This window comes from Camelus bactrianus, chromosome 2 (genome assembly GCF_048773025.1).
Source record: "Camelus bactrianus isolate YW-2024 breed Bactrian camel chromosome 2, ASM4877302v1, whole genome shotgun sequence".
Classification (NCBI taxonomy): Eukaryota; Metazoa; Chordata; class Mammalia; order Artiodactyla; family Camelidae; genus Camelus; species Camelus bactrianus.
The window spans coordinates 59,041,175-59,060,376 of NC_133540.1; the positions used below are offsets into that span (position 1 = coordinate 59,041,175).

The window sequence follows — 19,202 nt, forward strand, 5'->3', positions numbered from 1 at the left end:
AGACTGAGAATTCTGCAATGCCAGTTTTAATGAATGATAATACTTAAAGGAATAATCAGGAGATAATTTCTGAGTGACTGTCCGGCCAGGTCCCTCAACTCAGGGCTCCTACTCCCCTCGAAGTGGCCTTGGGTCCACCTGACTCCAATCCCCACTACCAGCCCAGGGTTACTGCACCATCCCTGGCAGCTCCCCTGCACCCACAGCTCTGTGAATAGTCCTTTGTATATAAAGGCTCCTCTAATTACCCTTATCTGACTGAGCCATCTGTTTCCTGTTGGGACTCTGAATTATACAATCACTTTACACTCTCACTAGCAGTCCAGAAGAGCTCCCGCATCATGACATGCATTATGCTTTGAGTATTATCTTTGTTTATCTTTGCTATTTGATAGGTTAAAAAAAGGAAATGGGGTCTACTGCACTGTTGTTTTTGCATTTCTGTGACTATCAGTGAGTGATGCTTACTATTTTTCGTATGTTTATTAGGCATTTTAAATTTACTTTTCCAAGAATCACTTATGCCTTTTGCCTGTTTCCCATTGAGATCTTAGTGGGTTTTTTTTTTTAATAAGTTTGAAAGATCTTCATATATTTGTTATTTCAGTGAAAGGAATAAACATGAACTTGACTTCACTTTAGCAAGAATCAGAGTTTACTCTAAGGACATAGGAGTGTCTTGCATGGAGCCTAAATGAAGGATTCAACTGAGCTTTGGGAATGGACTAGAACTAGGGACTGGAGGGTCATATTAAGACTGGGAAGTCCTGGGAGGTGGATGGTGGGTATAGCTCAATGGCAGACTATGTGTTTAGCATGCTCAAGGCCCTGGGTTCAATCCCTAGTACCTCCTTAAAGATAAACAAACAAACCTAATTACCTCCCCAACCAAAAGAAAAAGAAAAAAAAGAAGACTCGGAAGTCCTCTTGATCCATATTTCTTTTCTCTTTTTTTCTGTACATCAGTGTCATTCTGCTTTACTGCCACAAAATGATGTGCACTGCTTCCTGGTCCTCATGGTAGAAAATGATCATTACCCGATAGCTCCAAGCGTACAACTCCACTATTCAAAAGAGCAGCCAGCAGAGACAGCAATCCTACTCCCAGTTCCAAATTCCTCAGTCAGGTGATCAGCTGAATGACAGTCATGCCTACTAAGATGGCCAACTCTGCTGTAACCATGTATTTAAGAGTAAGGAGAAAGCGAGAGGACTAGCAGAGACCACAAAGGTGTTTTCTAAAGTTTCAAAACCAAGAGCGTTACTATGCTAAAATATAACAGTAATAGTTTAAATTGTCACTGTTCTACCCATAAAAGACTTTTTCTGAGATCTAATATCTCTAAATAAGCAGAATAATTATAACTATCAAGATATTTCATCCTAATTCAGTTTCAAAGATAATATAATTTCTCTGCAAGAGAGGTTAGGCTTGGACGTTTCCACATAATTGCAGACATCACAACGGCTGATTACAAAGCTTAGTCGCTGGCACAAACTCAGACTTCACTAATTAAATGGCGGCACAATCCCACTAAATAGAATAAACTAATTAAACAAAACTGCCTGGATTTATTACAAAGCGAATTTTATATGCGAAGAAGGGCTACGGCCTGTCAGCAGCACATCCACGCTGAGGCTCTAACCGACAAGCTACGAGCAGCACGCCTGGGTGGCCTCCAGGCGACACCTCCCAGCAAACATTCTAAACCCAAACCTTCACAGAAAGATTAAAGATATCATGTAAACAAAAGGCCAAAACACAAACCACCCCAACTAAATGGTTAATACACTACCAACAACCCAAAGCCTTTTCTTGGTGGGACGACAGGCGGTAAGGGGCGGGCAGTGAGGGATGTACAGCAAGCAGTTATTCAGTTTTTAGCTGTTTGGGTTGATGAGTCCTCAGACTGCAGCAGTCCCTGGCTTTGTGATGGGTGTCAAGACTGTGCACCTGAGGGGCCGCACAGAACACCAGAGATGAAAGGAACCTCAGAGGTCACCTCAGCCGACCTCACATTTTGACCTGGACCCAACCCAGGCTCCAACCACCTCTACTTAAGCCTACTTCTTGGCTTCTCCATCATCCTCTCTACTCAGTCTAGCTTCCTCATACACTTAAAAATCTCATACTTTTTTTTTTTTTTTTTTTTTGCTGTCTCTCTGCCATATCTGTTCCCGTTTGGGTTGGATTCTCTGTTTCTAGAACAGTCAAGTTCCCCGATTTCTGGTCTAGACTATAGCACTGTATTCAAAATTACCACTCCTTTACCAGTGCCCCAGCCAGTCTGGTCTGCCTCCCATCTCACCTTGGCCTGACCCAGGAGTGCAGCTGCCACTTCCAAGCCTCACTCCTCCTGTGATGGTTATCAATTTACTGCCCGTAAGCTCCAAATCCACCCTTTTCCACTGCTTGGTGAAAATGGATCTGGGTTCTCTAAGTATTTTTCCTTTGCTGCTTGGCACTAAAATTTTGTCGGTAGGGGGCACTGAAGAGACACTGAAGGAAGAAAAGGGGTTTTGCTTCCTGTTTCTGGTGTCTTCACCAAGCAGGCTCCTGGAGCAGAGAAGGCATCTCCAGCACCAGAGGATTCTCCGGTGCTGCTCTAGCTTCTGCCTGAGTTTGTCTAGTAACCTAAGAGTCTTGCATTTAAGGAGAAGTCTCTCCAGGCTCTTCAGTAAATGTTGCTGGGAAAACTAGAACATGTTGAAGAGTGAAATTAGAACACTTTCTCACAGCATAAAAAAAAAAAAAAAACTCAAAATTGGTAAAAGACCTAAATGTAAGACTGGAAAACATAAAACTCCTAGAAGAAAACACAGGCGGTACATTCTTTGACAAAGTGTTAGCAGTATTTTTTTGGATCTGTCTCCTCAGGCAAGGAAAACAAAAGCAAAATAAACAAATGAGACCTAATCAAACATAAAAGCTTCTGCATAGTGAAGGAAACTATCACCGAAATGAAAGACAACCTACTGACTGGGAGAAGATATTTGAAAATATGACCAGTAAGAGGTCAATATCCAAAATATACAAAGAACTCATACAACTCAATTATCAAAAAAAAACCAAACAATCTGATTTTAAAGTGCGCAGAAGACCTGAATAGACATTTTTCCAAAGAAGACATACAAATGGGCAACAGGCACATGAAAAGATGCTCACCACCACGAATCATCAAAGAAATGAAAATCAAAACCAGAATGAGATATCACCTCACACACCTGTCAGAATGGCCATAATTAGAAAGACAACAAATAATAAATGTTGGCAAGGATGTGAAGAAAAGGGAGCTCTAGCCCACTGTTGGTGGGAATGTAAATTGGTGCCAGCCACTATGGAAAACAGTATGGACATTCTTTAAAAAATTTAAAATAGACCTATCATATGATCCAGCAATTCTACTCCTGGATATATATCTGAAGAAAACAAAAACACTAATTTGAAAACATATATGCACTCTAATGTTCACAGCAGCATTATTTATAACAGCTGAGACGTGGAAGCAGCCTAAGTGTCCATCAACAGATGGCCAGATAAAAGATGTGGTATGTATATACAATGGAATACTACTCAGTCATAAAGAATGAAATTTTGCCACTTGCCACAACATGGATGGACCTGGAGGGCATTATGTTTAGTGAAGTTAAGTCAGAGGAAAAACAAATACTGTATGTTTTCACTTACACGTGGAATCTAAAAAATAAAACAAATGAATACAACACAGAAACAGACTTGCAGATACAGAGAACTAGTGGTTACTACTGGAGAGAAGGGTTGTGGGGAGACACAAGACAAGGAAAGGGGATTAAGAGGTATAAACTACTAGGTATAAAATAAGATACAAAGTTGTAAAGTACAGCACAGAGGATACAGCCAATATTTTATAATACCTTTAAATGGAGTATTATCTATAAAAATATCAAATCGCTATGTTGTACACTTGAAACTAATATTGTAAATCAACTATACTTCAATTTTTTAAAAAGCAGTCTATGCACCGGCAAACAGGCAGAATATACATATAGTTTCTTAAACTGAGCTGAACTCTGCCTACCAATGCTGCCCAATCTTAGGAGTGATTTCCTTGCTCTGAAGCAACACAGAATGACAACTTTCTTTCACATGGTACCTTCTCAGATGTTTGAAAATATTTTGCTTCTTTATCTTTTCACAGGATTAAAAATGTCCAGCCCCTTTAATCATCTTCAGTGTAAATTATTAACATCTTACTCGCCCTCTAAATGCACCTCTGTCCCAGCAGTTTGTCAGCATCCCTTCTAAAGCACTGTCCCAATGACAAGACACAAGGCCCTGATGCAGTCTGACAAGCGTGGTGCAATGTAACAGGAGTATCACTTGCTGTGATTTTTTTTTTTCATGGCGGTGCTGGGGATTGAACCCAGGACCTCATGCATGCTAAGCAATGAACTATACCTCCCCCAATCACTTGTTGTGATTAAGATTCTGCAAACTCCCTCCAATGAGTTAGGAGCTGCACTAGCGTTCTGGAAAGTCAGTGTTCAGAGGTGGCTTGTGGGCCAACTGCAACGCCCAAATCCCTTGCACACAACTGCCTACCAGGCGGGATTTGCTTGTCTTCCACTTTTCTGTCCCCACCAGGAGAGACTGCCTTCTTCTCGCACTGCTGAATTGTTTTTTTTTCCTACTACATTGAAAGCAATGGTTGATACATGCTTACGAAGCCCAGATTAATCTGCTGCAGTAGAGATTGAGAAAAAAGCCTCCAGAAAGACACTTCCACAGGACCTAGGCTGATCTTTTATGTTTGGACATAGCCAGGCCCAGGCCCAGGCCCAATTCATAGTATCATAATATGTTCATACTGGTGACATTATATATTCCCAACTACACACACATTTAACGTATGTTTTTTTATATGTTACCTAATATATATATATATAATAGCCCTTTGGTCAACTCTTTCACTGGAGCCTGATTTAATGTTTCATGGACAACACAGTGTACAAGTTCAAGGAATATAGAGGTATCTACGGCAATCCAGCCACTTCATTATATAAAACAATAACTATATTGAAGTGCATGAAAAACAACAAGAAAGGAAAACACTTCTAATATTTCAAAGTCAATCAAAATTATGCACTTAAGACTGATCAACAGTGATATCCAAGCCTCATCAATTAAAATTAAAAACCCTGTGTATAAGCCAAAAAGATGTGACTAATAATGTGGTAAGGAGACATTATACAAGGTCACAAGGTCATGCTAGTAAATCTCTTTCTGAATATGCTCTGAACTATAGCAGATCAGTCTTGGTATTATGTTATATAGTAAGACACATTTTATTCAAAGACATACAGTTAGCATCTTTCAACCATCCTAAGTATCTGTTTAAGATTTCTCTGTTTTTAGACCATACTTATAATAGGCTAGCCTACAAAATGCCACTAAATTCATATGCTAGCTATGATACCTTTATAACTTTTACTACCGCCCCTTTACTATTAATCACCACAACTCCTCTAAAGGAAGTCCTTCCGCAAGACCACATCGTCAGCATCTTCTCTCAAAAATACTTTTTTTCCTCCTTATCAGGTGTCATTGCATAAACTTGAATTCTGGCTTCAAATCCTAACTGAATCATTAGAATTTATTTCTCTTCCTTAGCTTGGAGTGAACAAGTGAGACCACACCCTTTCCTATTAAGTTACAGCCCCGAGGGCAGCTTATAATGAACCCAGTGAGGTGTCAGATGTTCCTGTTCTAGCCCAAATTAAAAATGCTGAATTTCCACCATTTTCTTTTTAAGTTTTCCAGGGAGAAATAAAGTTTCCCTGTCAATCTCTCCTGCTGAGGAGCACATGCAAACGAAGCACAACAGAGCCGTGGAAATTGAGTGGCCACAAAAAGCAAAACTGTCCTGTTTCCGGCCAAGGGGGCTGCAATAGAACAGCTAAATGTCCACTAAAATCCTTTCTCCCTTCTTCCACGGTTGTCAAGTTTTCACTGGAATGTGGCCCCCAGCCAGGACTACATCTCTCAGCCCCTGTTCAGCTCAATGTGGTCCCCTGACCCAGTCAATGAAATATTCACTGGAACGTGAGCACAAGTGTTGTGTGACATTGCCAAGCCTAGCCCATAACACTTTGCAAGCCTTAAAAAACCCTTCCATGCTCTTGTGAATTTGAAAGCCCTGTGTTGAAGATGATGGCGGCACCGGCCAGCTTAGGGTCCCTGGGTGACTGTGTGGAGCAGAGCTACAGCTCACCTGAAAAGCTGACCTCAGAACCATTTCCTGAGAGACGGAAAACTGACTTAAAGAATACAGATGTTTAATTACTGCTGGGTCTTTTGTTTCAGCAGCACAGTTCTAATCAACAGATATAATAGAAAATTCATTTTTAAAAAGGTTTGGGGAAGGAAAAGGGAAGAAAAACATGCACTGACTGTAAGCTATAAAGCTGGGTTCCAATGAAAGAGAAATGATGTCCGTGGTTTAATAATTCCAGAGAGAAATAACCTAGAAGAATAAACGCCTGGCCAACACACTACCTCTTGAACATCACTCATCCAAGTCCTCAACTTTTCACCCATCATGTCACCTCCCCCACAGGAATGAGGATGAACCACAGGACTCTGACTTGTCCCCTGATTTCAGGCAGCAGCTCCTTATCTCAGTCCCAGCTGTCCATGCTCCTCCTGCTCTCACCTGCCAGGCACCGTGGCCTCACAGTTAGGTACAAGTCTAAACATGGAAAACTGCTGACGTTCCTAGACGTCTTCCCATTCTTCCCCTTGTCTTTCCCTTGGACCAGTTCCTGTTATTCCAGCTCCAGGTAAGGTGACCATGACTTTGTGATCGGCCCTTATTTATGTATTCACTTCTCATCCCACTGTAAATCCAGATGCATCTTCTATCGCTATTGCCAAAATCTTCATATAGAGTCTACAGACCACAGGTTGGCAAACTATGGCCTATGGGCCAAATCTGGCCTATCGCCATTTTTGTAAATAAAATTTACTAGAACATAGCCATGCCCATTGATTAATGTATTGTCTATAACTGCTTCTGCACTACAGTGGCAGCACTGAGTAGTTGTAACAGAAACCACAGGTCACAAAGCTTAAAATGTTTACCATCTGGACCTTTACAGAAGTTTACCAACACCAGTTCCTATATCTTCTTATACCTCATGATTTAGCACCACTACAAGCACCTGTACTAGCAGAATAGGGAATACCAAAGAAATATATATATACACATATATATGCCCAAAGATAAAATACATGCTCTTAAGGAGTTATAAGTGTACAGAGAAAAAATATATTCATATATTCACGCGGGAAGGCAGGCATGCTGATAATATACACAAAAAGCCCTAATAAAAGGGAGTCTACAAGTGCCAAACAAGTAGTAAAATGAGCAAAGTATAGGCAGACAGGAAGGACAGATAGGGAAAAAAATGGGGAGAGGACCTGACCATACATTTCTCCAAAGAAGACATATAGATGGCCAACAGGTATGTGAGAAGGTACTCAACATCACTAATCAGAGAAATGAAAATCAAAACCACAATGATGCATCACCTCATATTTGTTTGAGGTTTGGCTATATTCAAAAAGGCAAGAAATAACAAGTATTAGTAAGGACGGAGTGAAAAGGGAACCCTTGTGCACTGTTGGTGGGAATGTAAATTGGTTCAGCTACTATGGAAAACAGTAGGGAGATTCCTCAAGAAATTAAAAATAGAACTACCATATGGTCTAGCAATTCCATTTCTGGGAAGTAGAAATGAAAACACTATCTGTTATGACATCTGCACCCCCATGTTGACTACAGCACTACTTACAAGAGCCAAGACAGGAAAACCACATTAGTGTCCAGCAATGGATGAACGGATAAGGGCAATACGGTGTATACCTACACAATGGAATATTATTCGGCCATAAAAAGAAGGAAATCCTGCCATTTGAGGGGTGGGTGAAACACATGAAGGAGGTCAAAAGGTACAAACTTCTAGTTATAAAGTAAGTGAATCTTGGGGATGTAATTTATAGCATGGTGGCTATAGCTAATAATACTGCATTGTATAGCCAAGACATGGAAGCAACCTAAGTGTCCATCAAAAAATGACTGAATAAAGAAGATGTGGTATATATATACACAAGGGAATACTACTCAGCTATAAAGAATGAAATATTGCCATTTGCAACAACATGGGTTGACCTAGAGATTATTATACTAAGTGAAGTAAGTCAAAAAGAGAAAGATGATTATATGGTATCATTTATATGTGGAATCAACTAATACAAATGAATTTATTTACAAAATAGAAACAGACTCACAGACATAGAAAACAAACCAAAGGGGAAAGGTGGAGCATAAATTAGGAGCACAGGATTAACAGACACACTATTATATATGAAATACATAAACAAGGATTTACTGTCTAGCACAGGAAACTAAATTCACTATCTTCTATTACCCTATAAAGAATCTGAAAAATATATATATAACTGAATTACTTTGCTGTATACCTGAAACTAACACAATATTGTAAATCAACTATACTTCAATAAAAAAATACTGCACTGTATTTGAGAACTGCTAAGAGTAAGTCCTAAAAGTTCTCATCACATGAAACGAAATTATAACTATGTGTGGTGATGGTTTGTGATGATCTTTTCATAACATACGAAAACCAAACAATTATGCTGTGTACCTGAAACTAATATAATGTATTATGGCAATTATATCTCAGTGTAAAGAAAAAAAGAAGATGGTTCTCATCTAGTAACCAAGACAGGTTTTATTTATGAAGCCATGAAGTCAAAGATGGACTTTTAACCAGGAATAAAACACATGCATAGCAGGTGGAGATGGCTCTATAAAACACATTCTATCCATGCATTGGTCATTTTTCAGTTTCAGGTTTCAACCATGGGTAACCATGCTTGGGGCTTCTGCAGCAGTGCTTTCTGAGAGCCTCCAATAGCATCGGTCTCATCATCTCTCTGGTTCTTCTACTTCTTTTCTGGCTCCTCTGCTTGACTCTCTCCTCTCAGACTTCTGGTTGGGCTGCTCTTTCCTTGGACAGGATAAGGCACAAGCTAAGCTGCTGTAACAAAGAGACCCCAAAACACATGGGACTGGAGAGAGATGTTTGCTTTTCTAGTAGGTAGGCAGTTGAGGGTGAGTAAGAGGACATTACTGCCATCCAGGGGTCCAGGTCCCCTCTATCTGGTTGTTCCACCATCACCGACAGGGTTGTATGCTTCCACAGGGTCCAGGCTAGCTCACCCCTTCCACGTCTATATTCTAGCCCAATGGGAGGGAGAAAATGGTAGAAGAGAGAAGTCAGTTTCTTAATTAAAGATGTGAACCCGAAGTTACACTTCTATGCCATGTGGGATTATCCAGAACTTGGTCACATACTGGCTCAGAGGAGGCTGAAGAATGCAGCATTAGGAATGGTCCAATACACTTGCCAGAGTGGCATGATTAGTTAGGCCTGAGGAAACAGGCGAGGAAGTAAGAGGATTTCATGTGTTTTTCAACATAATCCATCCCCAACCTAATTTTTTAATGCAGTGTTCTCCAAAATTGCATCCTGTGCACCACTTTTCTGGGAGAAGTTATTAGGACTGTTGTGGAATAACAGAGGTCCGTGATCAGCCTTCCCACTCTGAGACTGTGCTGATGCCCATGAGCAGAGGTGTGTAGTGAAGAAACCATTTAACGTGGTATGGCTTAGCCCAGAATTCTTCAAACTTGTAAGGACAGAGAATTTGTTTTTCTGTAACATCACAGGAATCAATGTTCTGCAGGGTATCAGTCTGAGATACAGAGTTTAATAAACACAATTACTGTAAGGTTTTAAAATGAAGTCTAAAATTCTAATCCAAGTCAAATCAAGGACCACCCTTCACAGAGAATACTCCCTGCAGCCCGATCAGAGTGCCTACTGGACCTCCAACCCCCTTCAGATTCCACTCTCTGTGCTTATACCCTTTCTTCCTTCTCCAAACGTGCCTACTAAACCCTTCCCTATCCTGCTCTCAGAGCTGAGAAATCTCACCTCTTTTCATCTTTTCAATTTCTAATGATGTTTTTTCTCTGAATTCTTTTAGTATCATCTCTGATGTTTGACTTACCAGCCAACTAGTGAATGAACACATCTCTCTTTTACACGTAGGTACCTAGTCTTCCATGTAACATATAAGGATCTTCTCTGCGAGGTTTCAGACCTAGCATAAACCACCACAACTCCTCCGCTGAGATCTCAGGACTTAGATAAGAGTGAAAACCCACTTTAGGGACAAGGGAAGAATGGGCAACAAAAATGGGACAGACCAGGACTCAGCTATGAAAGACCAAAAGTGAGAGAAGTGGCACCTACATACATCTCAGAGTAAACTAACCTAACCCCAGGATGGGGAAAACAGAGGCCAAACTTTCAGCTAAAACACTTTTAGGAATCAAGCCAGAAGCAGCTCTTGGAGCTGGGGAGGGTGATGGCAGCACAAGCAGCAACAGCAGGAACCGTGGGGCCGTTCTGTTCATCCACTCGGCCCCCGAAGTCCAGGAGTATGGGGACAATGGCATGAACCTTCTAGAGTCATAAAAAGTCTATTCAAAGACTCAGATTCTAGGCTGTATAAGTAAAACAGATGAATGGCAACCACTGTCCAGGGTTATCTATCCAGCACTTGAACATTTAACAGCACTTAACAAATTCTGCTACATATCCTGAAGGGACTCCCTAAACTGCCCCCAGGCACGAAGACCAATGGATGATAATCTTACTCACAGCAACTCCAAGCTCCAAAGGAGTATGCCCCACTTCTGAATGGTAATGGGGGCCTTGTAATAGGAAAGGGTCTGCATGTTTCTTAATGTCAAAAATTATATTCCTTTTTTTTTTTTTGAGGGGGCAGGGTTTTCAAAAAGGTTAATCTTCTATTTTGCCCAGGAATTGTATTTTACAAATAAACATGTTTATAATTGATTTTTTCAAACTTTTTTTTCTTATTTAAAAAAAGCTTAATTTTATTTCTTTTTTTTCCTCCTTAATGGAGGCACTGTGGATTGAACCCAGGACATCATACACACTAATAAGCACATGCTCTACCAATGAGCTATACCGCCTACTCCTATAATTGATTTTTAAATTACTGTTCTAAATTATGTAAGTTTTAATGATTAAGCTTTTAGTATCAACACTAGTAATTTTTGGCAGTCACAAAACAGCACTTCACAAAACTAAAACCAACATGATCTAATACTTTGAGAATTCCATTTAGGAAAGTCTTGGTAGAGGGAGAAAAGCGTTCCCTTCCCCACAGTCATCCTAAATCACCACCGCACTTTCAGAATAGCCAAGAATACATTTCTATGCCAAGTGGTCCTTACAGAATTTATGTTTCATTAAATTATGTTGATCATGTCCTTTAAAGATCCTGATGTGAAAGCATATCTGAAATAAAACAAAGAACCAAAATACAATGAAGACTACTGCTTTCCTTTAATAGAAAACACGATACATATAAACATTATCTGGATTAACTTTTTAATAATCTTCAGTGATCAAGGCTCATATCATGAGAGGTAGATAAGAACGCCTCAGGTGTTCCCCCGGCTAGATGGAGTGGAGAGGAGGAAACTGAGAATGTAAGACCTAAAGCGAACACATCATTAAGGCAGGCTATATAATATTTAGTTCTTTATCATCCATTCCTCCATTCTTTTACCCAACAAGCATTTATTATGCACCTACTGTGGAAGGGCAGAGGCCATAAGAGATGAGGAGAAACAGTTCTGATCACAAAAAGCTGAGAAAATCCAGGTGGGAAAATCACATGAACCCAGTCAACTACAATTCACAGTAGAATGAGATGCTGCAGATACTGTGGGCGTGAAAAGGACAGTGTAATTAATCCCGCGGGTAGAGGCCAATAGGGACCTCAAACACTGGGGTGGGGTGGGTACTGGGACTCAGACTTGGAGGAAGAGTAGAATTCAGGAGGGTGAAGAAGGGAGGATGGGGGGTGGGCAATGCTGCCTGTGAAACATTATAAACACTCACAGGGACATGCAACAAGAGGAGTTAGCACATGGCGACAGGATCGTGGGACTGGTAGGGCACGGAGTAGAAAGCCGAACTGGAGGGGTGAGGCCAAAGGATTTCTGGATCAGCTGAAGGTTGTGTTTTAAAGCTTTCTTACCTTAGTTTCACTAATAACAAACCCATAAAAGCATATTTACAAGATCAAAAGAAACCGTACTTTCTCCTGAAAAATGAAAACTGCTTTATGATACACTGTCTGAGACATTCCCAAAGCAGGGTTGCAGAGATGAGTTATCAAATTACAAAATGTGACAACAAATATCCTCTAGCAAGGGCTTAGGGATCCAATGCTAGGCTGATCTGTTTGCACTTACCTTCTGAAACAAATTTTTTTTTCAAGGTTTATGGTCACATTACTGTCAGTCTAATAAAAATGCGTGCTTGTATTCCAGCTGCATTACTGGCAGAAAAAGCAGTTATTCACCAACATCTTTTAAAATCCCCTCTTCAGATATCCCACTCATCTACCAGAGAAACTCATATACCAAAACTAAACAAAATATTTAACAGAAGAGACAACCACACACGGACATACACATACACGTAGAGTCAGAAAAACAACAGTGATTCGTCAAGAAGAATGATAACTCCTTCCTTCCTCCAAACAGAGTTCAGGACATTTATTATTTACTGCTATGCCTAAGAGGTTGAAAATAAGCAAATTCATCTTTAGGTCCCAGAAATGCAATTTGAGCAAGGCACTCATTATAAAGAACGCCCCTATTACAACAAAATAATTGGGAGTTCTCAGTGGAGTTAAATATATTAGGATTACCACCTGGGTCCACAGCAGTTTTATAAACCAAACCATCTATTCAATCTGGTAAGCATCCTAAGACCTTCAGGTGGAACTCATACTCACCATGTGACCCTTGCCAATCTTAGAGACTTTTTCCTCCCTTAATTTTGCCACAATAAAGCTTTGTGCAGCTGTCAGTTTTTTGTCAATGTTTTATGTCACTTCTCGTTTCTGCTCACAGGCCATGAAAATTTCAGCTCCTGCTCCATCTCTTGCCTCTCTTTTCACTGCTCCCTATTTCTTGCCCTCAGATCTACTCAGAGAAATTCTCTTCAAGGGACTTGGTTTACAGTGGAGATTTCACACATCTCTTCTCACAATATTGTGAATCCTAGATAGAGTCCCAATCATCCCCTAAAGAGCTGCCAAAAAAAAGCTGGACTCATGCTTTCTACTCTCTTTATGATGCACCTGTAAGCTAAGGGGAAAATGATGTAAAATAAAAGAACATCAATTTATGAGTTAATTTAAATAGGGAAACTCAGAATAAAGAGATTTAACGGGCCTTAGTAGTTGACCCAAACTCTACTTTTACTCAGCTGAGGACAGCGGAGGTAGCAAGGAAATAGTAACATTTAGGACAGGTGAGGGTAGGAGGAATGAAAATGTGAGAGAAGAGCAAACAACTTCAGGACCACCATCTTTAAGAGACAACCGTGTTTGTCAAGCATATCTCAGTCAAAACAAAGAACCACGGCATCAAAAGTAGATTCTTACAGCAACTCAATTCAACGCAGTCAGTATATGTGGCGAACTTTCTACAGGTGAAGCCCCAAGGAGGCTGTGTCAATGTGGAGGCTGCTTTGCCCCACTTCCACCGTTAACTACTCAGATTGGATTTGTTCCAACACCAAAGAGCTGATTTTTGAAATTTAACAAACCCTTACCTATGCACCACTCTTTCCAATTGAAAGATGATTACAGAAAAATGGGTGATGATATGAATGGAGGGAGAAACAAAGGCAGAGATGAAACCACGTGCATGGTAAACACAGAAAATGCACGTCATAAGGTCTTTCACATCTGTTACCAGGTGGGTTGAAAATCTGACCCTAAGCTTTCCGGCAGCCAGTGCATAAGAGACCACCACTGGCTGTTAACCTCAGTCTGCACAGTAAACCCAGCACCTGCCGGAGAAACCCAATGATTCTAAGACTAAAGCTAGACAGCAGTTTCTCCCATGGGTCCTCATTAAGGGCACCTCTTAACTGACTACCACCTCTCATTGGCCTGTTTCTTAAAAGGTACACCAATGAACAGTTCAGTAAAACATTTGGGTGGGGGTCCCAAGCCACGCAGTCTACATACGGAGCTCAGAGAACAGAGAGCTAGTATTTGTCTTAAAAAACCAGGAAAATACTGTGTCAAATGGGATCAAAAATTAGATATTTTTAGAATACGGTTGAGATAATGCTATTTTGTTTATCTATTGGTTACAGCCTGCAGGTTAGTTTAAGTTGCCTAGTATATAATGGTTTTAGGGTTCTAATACTAGATACTCTTAAATAAGCACTATTTCACAGATGAAATCACAGGCAATGACAGAATGAAGTATTAGAGCAAGACAATTCATAACAGAATACCATTATGACATGCTCACCCCATCAAATTCCAATTTCTTTTCAAGGCGGAAAACAGTTACTACAATCACTAGTTAAAACTGCCGCTCTACTGACTGCCTAAGATCACACAAAAGAGGATTCTCCACCATTGAGATAAACATTCTGACACTGACAATATTTTATTCAATAGTATACTTACAACCCTCAATAAAATAAATGGCAATTTTAGGATGGAAAGGGCTTTGGAGACCAATTAGACAAATCTTGTTTTGAAAAGGGAGTAAAATAGGCTCAAACAGACTGAACGGCTTGGCTAAGCTCAGGAGCTCAGTGGGGCGGGGCCAGCTCGGCCCTCAGATGTTTTAACTGCCCATCATCAACTCAATTAGCTGCTTATTTCCACTGTACGAAGTAAACACATTTGGTTTATATAGCTATTAGATAGACCAATACTTAGCCTCTGATTGTCTCCCTTAGTTTCACAGGGACCTCATTCAGCAAATATTTATCTGCCAAGCTACAAAATGATTTCCTAGCTTAGAGTTAGCTGTAAAACAGAATATTGTTAAATTGCAATAAACAGTAAAGTTTAAAAATAAAAAAAAACCCAAACAAAAACTCCAGCACTAATATCTAAGTGCTGGGAAAGTGGTAATGTTTAACATTTAATAGACAAAGTGGTCTACAATTAGTGAGAGCAAAGCATCTGTGTCTTTTCTACACTGTAAGTACAATCACCAATGTAAAAGCAATCACTGCCCTTGGGAGAGAGCTCTGAAATTGGTATTACAGAACGCAATGCGCCAAGTAGAAACACAAGATGTAGAATGGTAGGAAAGTGTCAAGCAAGAATAACATGTTTATTTAATTCAAAAGATAGAAGACAAATTCTAAATTAACATTTGATGGTGGAATTAAAACATGGATACGCTTTGTTTCTAGTTTTCAAAAAAGCAAACTCAATACTTAAATTTCTCTGCAAAGTACACCTGATTTTTAAAAAATTTTAAACATAGCTTATGTAGGGACTCAAATGCTGTACTGGAAGCCTGAAATCATATCAGGGAGTCTCTCCAACCAAGACCCAAATTAAGAAAGGCAAGATTAGGCAAAAGCTTTGTGTTTAGTGATAATTCACCAGGTACCATAATCACTCAAGGCTGCGCCCTCCACAACAGAACGGCCAGCAGGAGCCGTGGATTGCCGTGACAACCACTCAGCCGGAGTGCTGCTGACAAGCAGAGATGCTGACCCTGGAACGTGACCATGGACAGCAAGCAATACCTTGACCAAAGGTAATACAACATGCTCCCGCTCTCTCATGCTTCAGACGAAATGTGTTCTTTCAAAAGCAATTCTGCTATCCTAAACACATTCGTGTTGACAAACTTTTTTTTACCCACAAAACAATGGCAATTACTCACCTACCATGTGAAGCATAAATGGCTATTATTCAAAATTACTAAATGTTCCTATAAAGTACACTCAGACTTTCAGAAAAAGCCAAATATAATCGGGAATGCTTATTTGAGATACTATTAATGACAAGTCCTTTCAAGCAAGGATTTTATGAGCTGTCAGGTCACATATATCACCTTTTCTCTTTTTCCCCCCTGCTGCTTTCAGAGGCTCTGAATGTTGATAAGCAAAAATATATAGAAATAATGCTTGTTTTTAGCCATAAGACTTCTCATATCAAATAGGGCAATCAAAAAACAGTGAGACCTTAGAATGAAAAATGTCCCTACAACGAGTTAGTGTGATTTGCAGAAAATGGTTCAGTAGCCCTAGCTAAATCTCCTAGGTGGCCAGGATGTTTCTGTCAGTTTCTTTACGGTACAATTTCAGAGAGCATATAAAGAAGCAAACTCAAAGGCTTCTCTTTATTCTTTGGGGGTCTTCAACCAGACAAGTGAAATGATGGAAGGCAGCTATTTCTAAAGTTCCGCAAACTGACTTAATAGCATGGACGGCCAAGACTTAAAAAACAAAAATCTGCAAATTAGAAACAGTAAGACTTCTTAAGATGATTACCTAAAGACAAAGTACTGACCACTGTTCCCCTATGATTAAGCCCTATTAAGCCCCACCGTGTCATTTTCTACCTCTTTTAAGGAGTGTCCAATTCCTGCTGGGGCATGCATTGGCACCACCCTGGATAGCATCAGGTGGGGAACATGGAGAAAGGAGCTTAGAGTTGACAATTACTTGAGAAAGGGCAGCCAGTCTTGGGAGCCATAAACATCTTACTCAAAGTGTTACATGGATTTAAGAAGAAACTGAATCAATCATTAAAGTTTAAATGGCACAGAGTGAAGGGGGTTCCTTGTGTTGGGCTGTTTTACTGTTTGGTATATCTTTAACTGTAAAGTGCAATGTTTATAATTAAAGAGCAAATTTCACAAAGTGGAAAAAGCCTCTCTCCAATTACTCTATTAGGTCTACCCTTTCACATTTTAAGAAGTTTGCCCCTTTCCTAGTTCAAAGGAACAAAATGCCCTCCCTCTTTCAGACATTCAGGGAAGGCATTTTTTAAACGCCTTTAAATGTTTCCTCCATCATTCCAAACTCTGAGGACCTGTGAGAATTGAAGGAAAAAAAAAAAAACAAAACAAAACCAGGAAGTGAAAGAGACAAGATAATGGTAACCGGCATCGTTTACTTTCTGCTTTTCTTTCAAACTGCACAACTGAGAAGAAAAAATAAATCTTTTTCTCGTTAACAATCTGAAACTGATTTATGAGGGTGGGGAGGCGGTGTTCAGAACTAAAACTCAAACAACGCCCTCCCCAACGCACACACCTGGAAGGCTTTATTTAAAAGGCTGTCTTTCCTCGTTAGGCTCAAAGTGAGGGCTCCTGGTCTCCTTCCAGGCTCCATCACAAGCCCAGTTACAATCAGTACTTTCCCCCCGTCTTCCTGTGTCTTTTAAAGTTCACATCCACTCTCCTCCCTCCCTCAAGCAACGGTTCTACAAACTGCACTACAACTGTGTCAGGCCAACTGTTACTCACCAGCACACACTCATGATTCACCCGTCTCTCGGGTCTCGGAACAAAACGCGAGTTTTTCTTCCCTCTCTGAAAGGGAAGTGCTCCCAGTTTTCAGTATGGAAATTTCACTCGCCTACGACAGTGCACGCTCAGGGCAGTCACTCCGCTCGGTTCTACCGTTTTCTTAACCCGTCTGGGCCACTTCGGCACCAACGACCCAGCCGACAGTAAAGCGGCTCTGAAAACTTACTCCAGACCGCGGTTTGGACGTGGAGAAGGCGCCTCCCGGGGTAACTGTGCTGCTCCCCGGGCCACCGCCCAGTGGTCCCCGCACCCCAACTTAACTGAGGTGATGCGCCGGCGCACGTCCCCGCAGTCTTGGTCTTTCCTCCCTTCCATCCCTGGGGGTGACACCGACTCGGCCCCGGCGCCCACCTCGTGGTTGGGAACAAGACAGCAAAACGCAGTGAACGTCCCAGCCGCTCGGCTTTGGCTCCCGCGAAGTTGCCCCACGCAAACTTTTCCAGCCGACTCCCCCGACGCCGAGCTTGGGCTTACCTGGGGCATCGGCGGCCGCGGATACGCTCGGCCTAGGGTCCTGGGGGTCGGCAGCAGCCTCACGCGCCACGGCCAGGGGCCCCTCCGGAGCATCATCCTGCGCGGCGCGGCGCGGCGCTCCCGCCCGAGTCAGCGAGCCATGGTCGGCGCCTGGCGGCTGGCAACTGGCGTCCTCCGCGGGCGCAGCCTCGCCCGGCCCCCGCCTCCCGCCTCCCGAACCGCGCAGCGCGGGGCGGGACGGGCTAAAGGGAGGGTGTGTCCCTTTCCCTTCTTAGCTCACACCCGGGCGCGAGGCTGTTTTCTTTCCTCCGACCAAAATTTAAAAAGGGAGGGGTTAGAGAAAGAGGGCACGAGGGACCCGCCCCCTGCATCTCGCGTTTCGAGGGGGCAGCGCGGATGCTTGGCCCGCCTCTCCCCGTGGAAGCGCCTTCTGAAATGAACGAGAGCCGGCAACTCGCACCTGCGAGCTGTTGGTTTCAAAACTCGCTATTAATCCTGGTGCCCTAGGGGCAGTCTTCCCCATTCCCCACCACAGGGCAAGGACGCGTGGGGGCGAGCGGAAAAGAGCGTCAGGGATCTGGAGAGAGGCACGGTCTCTCTGGAAGTTTCCCTCCCGGGCCGAGAGGAAAGGAAGGAAAGAAAGCAGGTTCGCTATGGCTCCACCTCTCAGTTGGCTCGAGGAGTGGGCCGTGGGCTGCGATGGCTGGATCCTCTGCTCACTGGTGAGCGCGGTGACGGTCGCCCAGGCCTACCTCAGCCAGAGGTTTGCGGTTCACTAGGTGGCGTCCCTCCCAGAGCTCTTTGGGACACTCTCTCCCACAGCCAAATTGGTTTCTCCTTTGAAGCACGTTTTTAACTGAAGGAGCTAGGGAACCGAAAGAACTTAGTCTTCCCAACAATTGGAAAATCTAATGTTTTTTCTTGGAGACTTTTTGTTCGTAAAAACAAACATGAACTGTTTAAGAGCAACCTAATCCAAGCTTTCACATAGCTTACTTACAACAGAGTCGCTAGATAAAATATGGGCTGCTCAGTTAAATTTGACTTTCAGATAAACAACAAATACCTTTTTTTTTTAGTAAAAGTATATCCCAAATATTGCATGGGTCACACTTATTTTTTTTTTTAAAAAAGAAATATCTGTGATACACTGTTATTTGTTCTTAATATGTAGTTCAA

General features: G+C 41.7%; 1 protein-coding gene across 1 annotated transcript in view; it reads right to left on the reverse strand.

Annotated features, from left to right (window-relative positions):
* Nucleotides 1-18,337, reverse strand: part of MCUB (mitochondrial calcium uniporter dominant negative subunit beta) — an 80,334-nt gene extending 61,997 nt beyond the window's left edge. Inside the window, exon 1 of the mRNA XM_074342434.1 lies at nt 18,024-18,337. Coding sequence (XP_074198535.1) covers nt 18,024-18,119 — 96 coding nt within the window. The 5' untranslated portion in view covers nt 18,120-18,337. The remainder of the gene's footprint in view (nt 1-18,023) is intronic.
* Nucleotides 18,338-19,202: the final 865 nt, after the last annotated feature.